The sequence below is a fragment of the Lolium perenne genome, chromosome 4 (genome assembly GCF_019359855.2).
Source record: "Lolium perenne isolate Kyuss_39 chromosome 4, Kyuss_2.0, whole genome shotgun sequence".
Taxonomy (NCBI): Eukaryota; Viridiplantae; Streptophyta; class Magnoliopsida; order Poales; family Poaceae; genus Lolium; species Lolium perenne.
Window position 1 is genome coordinate 82,267,661 of NC_067247.2, and position 9,884 is coordinate 82,277,544.

At 43.9% G+C, this 9,884-nt stretch overlaps 1 protein-coding gene and 1 long non-coding RNA gene across 3 annotated transcripts; one reads left to right on the plus strand and one right to left on the minus strand.

Annotated features, from left to right (window-relative positions):
* The first annotated feature begins 1,997 nt into the window (after positions 1-1,997).
* Positions 1,998-8,908, plus strand: LOC127293128 (phytochrome A type 3). Of its 2 annotated transcripts, none has more exons than XM_051322683.2 (6): positions 1,998-2,208; positions 4,089-6,204; positions 6,399-7,215; positions 7,510-7,806; positions 7,941-8,188; positions 8,644-8,908. In XM_051322683.2, the coding sequence occupies exons 2-5, from the start codon at positions 4,146-4,148 to the stop codon at positions 8,152-8,154; spliced, it is 3,387 nt and encodes a 1,128-aa protein (XP_051178643.1). In that variant the 5' UTR covers positions 1,998-2,208; positions 4,089-4,145; the 3' UTR covers positions 8,155-8,188; positions 8,644-8,908. The 2 variants fall into 2 exon arrangements, with proteins under 2 accessions (XP_051178643.1, XP_051178644.1); XM_051322684.2 differs by having other exon boundaries at positions 4,092-6,204.
* Positions 7,819-9,568, minus strand: LOC139830482 (uncharacterized). The gene is made up of 2 exons (XR_011742610.1): positions 9,491-9,568; positions 7,819-9,043 (listed from the first exon to the last, which is right to left on the minus strand). It is a non-coding gene; the product is annotated as an uncharacterized lncRNA (long non-coding RNA).
* Positions 9,569-9,884: the final 316 nt, after the last annotated feature.

Below are 9,884 nucleotides of genomic sequence, written 5' to 3' on the forward strand. Positions count from 1 at the left end.
ACGCATTCTTGCCTTGTCCATCAAGAATTCGTCTCCTGGTAGGTCTCCTTCGTTGCAACCGACGTACGGGTCCACCTTGGTCTTGGACAATCTTCATGGGCCCTTAGTTGGGCCAAGGGAGGTAGACTAATATCGGGTACTCGAAGGGTAATACCCACATCGCAGTGCAAGCCGCCGCACACGTGTCGGCCCTCGCCGTCGAAGGCTAGGGGATGTTGTGAATCGCGGGAGGCGGTTGCACGTCGCCATGTGGAGCTTGGAGAAAGGGTGGAAGCGAGGAGCACAAGGCTAGGGTAAGGTGGAGGGGGAGGAAACAGAGCCTCCCCGTCACCCACCAGTGGGGCGAGGGGGTGCGGGGACAAGGCTAGTGGTGTCTAGCATTGGGATCCTCTAGCGTCGAACAAGAGGGGGCGGCACATGAAGAAGAAGGGGGAACACCAACACTACGCAATTTACTTCCTCCGTATAGTAATATAAGACGTTTGAACAAGCTAGATTAGCTAGCTCAAACATCTTACATTTACAAATAGATGGAGTAAACAGACGGAGTAGAGGGAAAAGTCCGATTTGAACCTGGGTGCACGTGAACCCTAGTTGGAAATGCATTTTCGAAATGTGAAAATATTCTGAAATTTTGCAGGGCTATATAGCAGTATATATGTGTGCGTAGAAAGTTTTCGCGGAGAAACCACTTTTTTATTTTAGAATCTAAAAAAGACAAAATACGTCACATATATACTGCTATATAGCCCTGCAAAATTTCACTTTTTTGCCGAGACAAAATAAAATGTTTTTTCGTCACGAAACTCATGCCGAGGGCACATATTTGAGATCATCTGAGAAATCATTTTGTGTTTCGATTTTTGAAACATGTTTTAACATCACAAACGGAACTTTTTAAAAAGTGGGTTCACATGCCCCCATGTTCACAAAAGCTGGTCTCCGGAGTAGAGATGTTAAAATAGGAGAAGTAAATGATAGAAAAGAGTTTATTGTCGTAGAGATACAACAATTCACGTCAAGGTTGTGCATCGCCTAGCCTCCTGTCTCTCTATATACGCCTCTTGACGTCGTCTTCTCCATGCTTGTCATCTTGCGAAAGCTTGTCCGACGCTCCCTTTCCCTCTATGTACTATTCAGTTCCAACCACATTTCAACGTCGGTATCTTGGATTCCTTTTCCGTCATCGAATTAACAAATCAGCAGCACTCCTGCCAACTAAAACGACATCAGCAGAGGGGAGAAAGATCGGTCGAGCTAAAAAAAGAGCAACCAGAAGATAGCGTCTATATATATAAGACTAACAAATTTCCTAACTTGTATAAGGGTGGACAAAATTAGAAGAGTGTTGTTTTGACACATGGGAGATTATTTTAAAATGCATGTTACACATATTTTGAAATATCAAAAGAATTAAAACGAAAAAAATCACACGTACACCTTTATGTGCTACGTGCTCACAAAGTTGTTTCATGAAAAAAACAACTTGTCATGTGACGTGTGTAAAAAATAAAAATCAATGCTAAAAATAAGGTTTTTTAGAAGATAATTTTTCTCTATTTTACATAGATCATAAAAAATATTGGTTCCTCGCGAAATTTGATGAACACACATATATTGTGGAGATGTATACGTAGAATTTTTTGTCAAAATTTTTCAACATTTCAAAATATAATTTTTAGGCAGAGGAAGCATACGGACCTGAGACCCGAATTGAATATCCCGACAAAACTATTACTATTTCAACATGAGTATTACTAAAACTAGTAGTCCCCTATTTAAACCCCTGAAACGAGCAGGCGTTCTGGTTTTGCATTGAGGAAGAGGGGAGGAAACAAGGTGATCTTATACTAGTACAACAGCAGCAAGAGAATAGCAAAACGGTAAGAAAAAAAAAGTCAAAGTTGCACAGACGGATCAGCCCGTTGAGGTGGAGGGCACAACAACCCTATGAGAAGCAGGTCAATTAGGTTAATCAGGTGGAGATCGGAAAGGCTGCGTCCAATTAAGCGTCGACAGCTCCCATCGCTCTCCCATCCGCGCCGGTCATGGGCGCGCCATGCCACGCCACGCCGGTGTATTTATTTGCTTAAGACCCAGCCATGGGGCTCCCACTCCCACTCCCAGTCCTAGTTGAGCTCACAACACTCCTTGCTCCTCCTCTCCGCCTGCACGGCCCCGCCAGCTCTCCATTACCGCCAGTACCAGGTACCCTTTCCCTTCCCACCTCTAATCTCTCCTTCCTTCTTCCTTCTTGCTGCTGCGCGTTTGTGTGTTTGGATGTGTGTTGATGATACCAGCAGCTAGTTTCAGAAAGTTTCATTTGTCTTTGATCTTGGGAGACGAGCGGTTGGGGGAGGTGGGGTTCTTGTTCTGTGTTCGTGATCAGGATTAGCATGATAGTCGTACTCGTACGCTTGAATTTGTGGCGCCGGGGGCCAAGTAAGGGAACCTGTTTGTACTGTATTAGTGGTATGTAAAAAATGGTGGTTCAGAATCCCCTTTCCAGATTGACCAGTGAAAAGAGAGCGTCTCCCTGCCGAGCTGATTTAGGATTTAGGCCTGAGCGGGGAAGGGAGGTGGTCAGGTGGGTGGTGGTGCCTTCGAGCGCCCGGTGAGGCGGTGACCCTGCTGATTCCTGTCCATGCGCCATGCCAATGTCGGAAACCAGAATCTCAAGCGGTCTCTTTGTCCTACTGGACACACTTTTGTCTGCTTCGCTTGTTTGCTTCTGACGATAGAGATATCTCCATGAACTGGCATGGTGACTTTTGTTGTTTCGGTTCCTCAATCATCATTTAGTTTATTCATGGTCTCGTAGGTTTATTGCCTTCCTGTAATATCTGTGAAGTTTCATTCTTGAACTGTGTTGTACCTTGACAACCAGGAGCTTTTGTTACGCCACAAACGTGGTAACTCAAAATCCACACATGTACGACAAATATACCGAAATGGAACCATGATCCGGAGAAGTATATTACTGGAAGTGTCAATCAATCAGGGTTGGCCGTTCATTGCTAGAGTTTATTGGCTTATAGGGAATTCTCTCGTGTTGAAATAATACAGTTTGTCAGTTACACAACAGAAAGGTCAAAGCTAACCTTGCCAATACTATAGGCGCATTGTTTTTTCCCAGATATGTAAAACCATTTCTTTGATTTGCATGATTGAGTGATGGATGACTCTTCTGTTAGAAATTAGCAAACCTTCTGTTTGAGTATGATAGATGTTACACCCACTGCCAGATACAAGCCAAAGTTTTCCAGCAAAGCTAGGAGTCAGATCGGAACTAATCACTTCGACTCGACTCATCAAGGGTCGATCGAAGAGCAAGTAAGGCGATAAGATAAGCAAGAAATCAAAATATTTGGAATAACGGAGTAAGAAATGCAAAAAATGAAGAAAAGGAAATTACAAATGTTAGGCAACTTTTATTAAGCGGTACATTTTGTTTGGAAAATATCATCTGGTTACACTAATGTTACTACTGATTTGAGAAGTGACCCAGCTAAATCACCTAACTCACCACTTTAAATCTTGAAGTAGTAGATTTGGTGGGTTGCGGAAGCATGTGAAGTGTCTTTAGAAGCTCTTTGGGTTTTTTTTTTGCAAAAAAGTTCACCGATATATTAATACTCATCAACAGTAGTACAAAGAGCCCAAAAAGTAATAAAAATTACAAATAGATCCTTGGATCACCTAGCGACGACTACAGAAACTAGCGCGAACCAAAGCTCTCTGAGTTTGCAGGAGATGTGTTTCTTATTAGTACTTGCTTTCTCTATGAAGAGTGTGTTGGCACCAGAAATTTACAATTTCAGGCATTCTCTATCAAGAGTGTGTTGGCACCGGACACTTACAATTTCAGGCAGTGAAAGAGTTCAGCTTCTTCTTTCTTTCCCCTGGTGTACCTTTATATGTACTGTCTTCAGTCTTCTAATGTCTGTCACCCTTCTGAAAACAGGAAAAGGAACACATTATTAGCATTTCATCATGTTGAATATATTTAGCATTCCAAGCTGTTAGTGCTTTACTGTACCTTTATGTTTTAATAATTAATGTTTACCAATTCTCACTTATATGTTCAGCAGGAGTGACACACCGCATATACGACTGTTGAGTGGTTCAACTACCTGAGGCAGGAGATGTCTTCGTCAAGGCCTGCTTCAAGTTCTTCCAGCAGAAACCGCCAGAGCTCCCGGGCAAGGGTATTAGCACAAACAACCCTTGATGCTGAACTCAATGCTGAATATGAAGAATCTGGTGACTCCTTCGACTACTCCAAGCTGGTTGAAGCCCAGAGGGACGCTCCACCTGTGCAGCAAGGGCGGTCGGAGAAGGTCATAGCCTACTTACAGCACATTCAGAAAGGAAAGGTAATCCAAACGTTTGGTTGCCTATTGGTCCTTGATGAGAAGACCTTCAATGTCATTGCGTTCAGTGAGAACGCACCAGAAATGCTTACTACAGTCAGCCATGCGGTACCCAGTGTTGATGACCCCCCAAGGCTGGGTATTGGCACCAATGTACGGTCTCTTTTCAGTGACCAAGGTGCCACAGCACTGCATAAAGCACTAGGGTTTGCTGATGTTTCTTTGCTGAATCCTATCCTAGTACAGTGCAAGACCTCAGGCAAGCCTTTCTATGCCATTGTTCATCGAGCAACTGGTTGTTTGGTGATAGACTTTGAGCCTGTAAAGCCTACAGAATTTCCTGCCACTGCTGCTGGTGCTTTGCAGTCTTACAAGCTTGCTGCCAAGGCAATCTCCAAGATCCAGTCATTGCCAGGTGGAAGCATGGAGGTGCTATGCAATACTGTGGTTAAGGAAGTTTTTGACCTTACAGGGTATGATAGGGTTATGGCTTACAAGTTCCATGAAGATGACCATGGTGAGGTCTTCGCCGAGATCACAAAGCCTGGTCTTGAGCCTTATCTAGGCCTGCACTATCCAGCCACTGATATCCCTCAAGCAGCCAGATTTCTTTTCATGAAGAACAAAGTACGGATGATTTGTGATTGCCGTGCGAGATCCATAAAGGTCATCGAAGCTGAGGCACTCCCCTTTGATATTAGCTTGTGTGGTTCAGCACTCAGGGCACCACACAGTTGCCACCTTCAGTATATGGAGAACATGAATTCGATTGCATCCCTTGTCATGGCTGTTGTGGTTAATGAGAATGAAGAGGATGATGAAGCTGAGTCTGAACAACCAGCGCAACAGCAGAAGAAGAAAAAACTATGGGGCCTCCTTGTTTGCCACCATGAGAGCCCAAGATATGTCCCTTTTCCGCTGCGTTATGCTTGTGAGTTCTTAGCTCAGGTGTTCGCTGTCCATGTCAACAGGGAGTTTGAATTAGAGAAGCAGTTGCGTGAGAAGAGCATACTGAGGATGCAAACCATGCTCTCTGATATGCTGTTCAGAGAAGCCTCTCCCCTGACTATTGTATCAGGGACACCCAATATCATGGACCTAGTCAAATGTGATGGTGCTGCTCTCCTGTATGGGGGCAAAGTATGGCGTCTGCATAATGCTCCAACCGAGTCTCAGATACATGATATCGCCTTCTGGCTATCAGATGTTCACAGGGATTCCACTGGCCTGAGTACTGACAGCCTCCATGATGCTGGCTATCCTGGAGCTTCTGCTCTTGGTGATATGATATGTGGAATGGCAGTGGCTAAGATCAACTCCAATGATATTCTTTTTTGGTTCAGGTCACATACAGCTGCCGAAATCAGATGGGGAGGTGCAAAGAATGATCCGTTGGACATGGATGACAGCAGAAGGATGCACCCTAGGTTGTCTTTCAAAGCCTTCCTTGAAGTTGTCAAGATGAAGAGCTTGTCTTGGACTGACTATGAGATGGATGCTATTCATTCATTGCAACTTATACTTCGAGGGACACTGAATGATGCCAGCAAGCCAAAGCGGGAAGCTAGTTTAGATAACCAGATTGGTGATCTAAAACTTGATGGGCTTGCTGAACTGCAGGCGGTGACCAGTGAAATGGTTCGTCTAATGGAAACAGCAACTGTTCCAATCTTGGCAGTAGATGGCAATGGGCTGGTCAACGGGTGGAATCAGAAAGCAGCGGAGTTGACTGGGCTAAGAGTTGATGATGCAATAGGAAGACACATACTTACACTTGTGGAGGAGTCCTCTGTACCAGTTGTCCAGAGGATGCTATATCTAGCTCTGCAGGGTGAGTAAACTTGTTTTCTTTATTTACACCTGCCTCTCCTTTAGTATGCTAGTCAGCAGCTTTGTTTTATCTTTTTTATAATATAATTTGTGTATTGAACTTAACTGGTTATTGCACCACCTGCTTACACAATTTATACTAGATAACTTAGTAGTATCGGTCATGGGTCTCTAAATATTTCATTGATGAAGCAGGTAAAGAAGAGAAAGAAGTTCGATTTGAGGTAAAGACCCATGGCCCGAAGAGGGATGATGGTCCAGTTATCTTGGTTGTGAATGCTTGTGCCAGTCGGGACCTTCATGATCATGTTGTTGGAGTGTGCTTTGTTGCCCAGGATATGACTGTCCATAAGTTGGTGATGGACAAGTTTACTCGGGTTGAGGGTGACTACAAGGCAATCATTCACAACCCAAACCCACTCATTCCTCCTATATTTGGTGCTGACGAATTTGGATGGTGTTCTGAGTGGAATGCTGCAATGACCAAGCTGACTGGGTGGAACAGAGATGAGGTGCTCGATAAGATGCTTCTCGGCGAAGTGTTCGACAGTAGCAATGCCTCCTGCCTTTTGAAGAACAAAGATGCATTTGTAAGTCTATGTGTTCTTATCAACGGTGCATTAGCTGGCGAAGAAACAGAAAAGGCTCCATTCGGCTTCTTTGACCGAAGCGGAAAGTACATTGAGTGTCTTCTATCAGCAAACAGAAAAGAAAATGAGGGTGGTCTCATCACTGGAGTATTCTGTTTTATTCATGTTGCTAGTCATGAGCTGCAACATGCATTACAGGTGCAGCAAGCCTCGGAACAGACATCACTAAAAAGGCTGAAGGCTTTCTCCTACATGAGACATGCGATCAACAACCCTCTCTCAGGCATGCTATACTCTAGGAAAGCATTGAAGAACACAGATTTGAATGAAGAACAGATGAAGCAGGTCCATGTCGCAGATAATTGTCACCACCAACTAAACAAGATACTTGCGGACTTGGATCAAGATAACATCACCGAAAAGTACTCTCCTTGCCAAATCTACTGAATTGTTTTGTTAGGTTGTTGTGTTTACTTTAGCTGTCCCTATTTTTTGTCAGTTTGCAAACCTCGTAGGTTGATGCTGTAGTTAGTGCCTTAATCTCACTCGCTTTCATGCCTACATGCCTCATTATGTGATTAAAATGGAACAATAAATATGGTAACATTTACACAACCTGTTATATTTGCATTTATATTGGTGAGTTGTTATCAGCATTGAAACTTAATGTTGTATTTCAATATAACTTATTATTTTTCTGTCAATTGTGGCCACAGATCTAGCTGCTTGGATTTGGAGATGGCTGAATTTGTTTTGCAAGATGTGGTGGTGGCTGCTGTTAGTCAAGTACTGATAGCTTGCCAGGGAAAAGGGATCAGAGTCTCTTGCAACCTGCCAGAAAGATTCATGAAGCAATCAGTCTATGGCGATGGTGTTCGACTCCAGCAGATCCTCTCTGACTTCCTGTTTGTTTCAGTAAAGTTCTCTCCTGTTGGAGGTTCTGTTGAGATTTCTTCTAAGCTGACGAAGAACAGCATCGGAGAAAATCTTCATCTTATTGACCTTGAACTTAGGTATACTGATAGTGCAATTTCAACTGGCATGCATAGGCCTGTTAATTACTTATAAGGAAAAAGTATGAATGCTTAATGGTCATTTGTTTACAGGAATGCTTAGTAATTATTATTCTTGTCTTTATTGTAATCAGGATCAAGCACCAGGGATTAGGAGTCCCTGCAGAGCTCATGGCACAAATGTTTGAGGAGGACCAGGAGCAGTCAGACGAGGGCTTGGGCCTCCTAGTTTGTAGAAACCTGTTGAGGCTCATGAATGGTGATGTACGCCATCTAAGGGAAGCTGGCGTGTCAACCTTCATCCTCACCGCCGAACTTGCTTCCGCTCCAACTGCAATGGGACAATGATGAAGAAGCCAGTGCAACATATGGTCATAAGATGGTATGTGAAATAACTCTAATGTACCCTGATGTGCTTCTCTGGTCACAACTGATGGATGTGCATTTTTGCTTTCTTCATCCATGCTTTGTTGTGACAATGCAAAAAGGGTACCTATGAAATCCACAGCTACAGTCTGTAGCCTTCAATTGCTTACGCTGTTAATTAAAAAAAAAATCATTGTCTCCAAACACAATGGCTATGGATACGACACTGAATGAAGGAGTATGGATAGGATATTTGTCATGTTTTTATCACAAAAATGAAGAAAATAGCTGGTTTCCGTACTATCTTACTTACTACAGAACTGCAGCAATGTGGCCTATTCAGCTTTTGAACATTGAGATATACTAGGCCTTATTCAGTGTATGAGTTTGTCTTGAAAAGTCCAATTTTCAGAAGTACTAATTCTAGTGTAGTCTTTTGCTAAAGAATTTTCTTTTCTGCTCTTTATGCAGCTCTGATTCAGTTCATGGATAGCCATGCGCAATGGTGAGTCGGTGGTATTTTCTGGAGAGGATGCGATGTACTGTATCATGTAGTAAAATTAGTGAATGCAGCAACAAGGTTGGGTTGTTCAATTGCTCGATAGGGTAACGGTTGTGTGTGGCACAGCTTGGCTATGTACTTCTGCTGTATTATGTTTCTGTCATCCTACCGTGTAAGGTTCAAGTTTAAATTTGCATGAATAAAGATGTGCAGACGTACCTGCACTTTGGTCTCCGTCCTTGCGCCGTGCTGCACTGCTGCTAGCTCATGGTTTGGCCACCAGTTTGCTCCACCACCTGGTTCTTCAGATGTTGTTAGGCTAGTTTTGGGGCTGAGTGGCTGACAACATTCTGGACTCAGATGCATATTCTGATGATTAATTTTCAGTAAGCTCGGTGTCACATTCGATTGCAGAAAATGGTGACGGCAAATGTAAAATACAAGAACTCCAGAACAAGCTCAGCTGCGCATTACAAGTACTGAATATGTGTGGGTGCTACAGTTTCACATTGCAAAGTACTGAATATGTATGTGGGTGCGCGAATTGGGAAACGGAAGTTCCGCTCACCGCCCCAAGCACGATATTTCGGCTTCGGTTTCGCTTTGCTTAACGGCATCAGGTATTCAGGTTGCAGTTGCAGCATCTACTAAACAACTATCCACATTTTAAAAAAAATATACGGAGTAGTATCCAGAGTTCCAGGCTGCAGCGCAAAGCAATGTTTAACTTAGCCCGGTAAGATTATGCCAGCGATGCGAGCCAATGTTAGAGATACGAGAGACGGCAATAAAATAGGGTGAAGGAAGAAGCGTTACGTTTGAAGCCTGTGAGTTCTCTTCGCGATCTCTCCGCGGCGGCGGTTACGGACGCGTGCACGCGTAGGTTAGCGGGAGGCCGACGAGAGCGCCGGCGGCGGCCGGGATGAAGTGGATGGGTGGGCCGTGGGCGGGGCCGGCGCGGTGGGCGTGTGGGAACAGATATAGAAAGGGCAAAATGGTCCGTGTCGACTCAAATTTGGTCGAAGTACTAGCTCGCCTGCAATTTGCTTTTTTTTTTAAACCAACATTGAATTAACAAAGTCACAGACAGCGAAAACGATACATAGTGCTGAATCCAACTTACAGATCGAGACCACACACCCACACGAACTACCAAAGAAGCTACAACCGGAAGCGCGACCAACATGTTTAGCCAAAACGCCCACGAGGA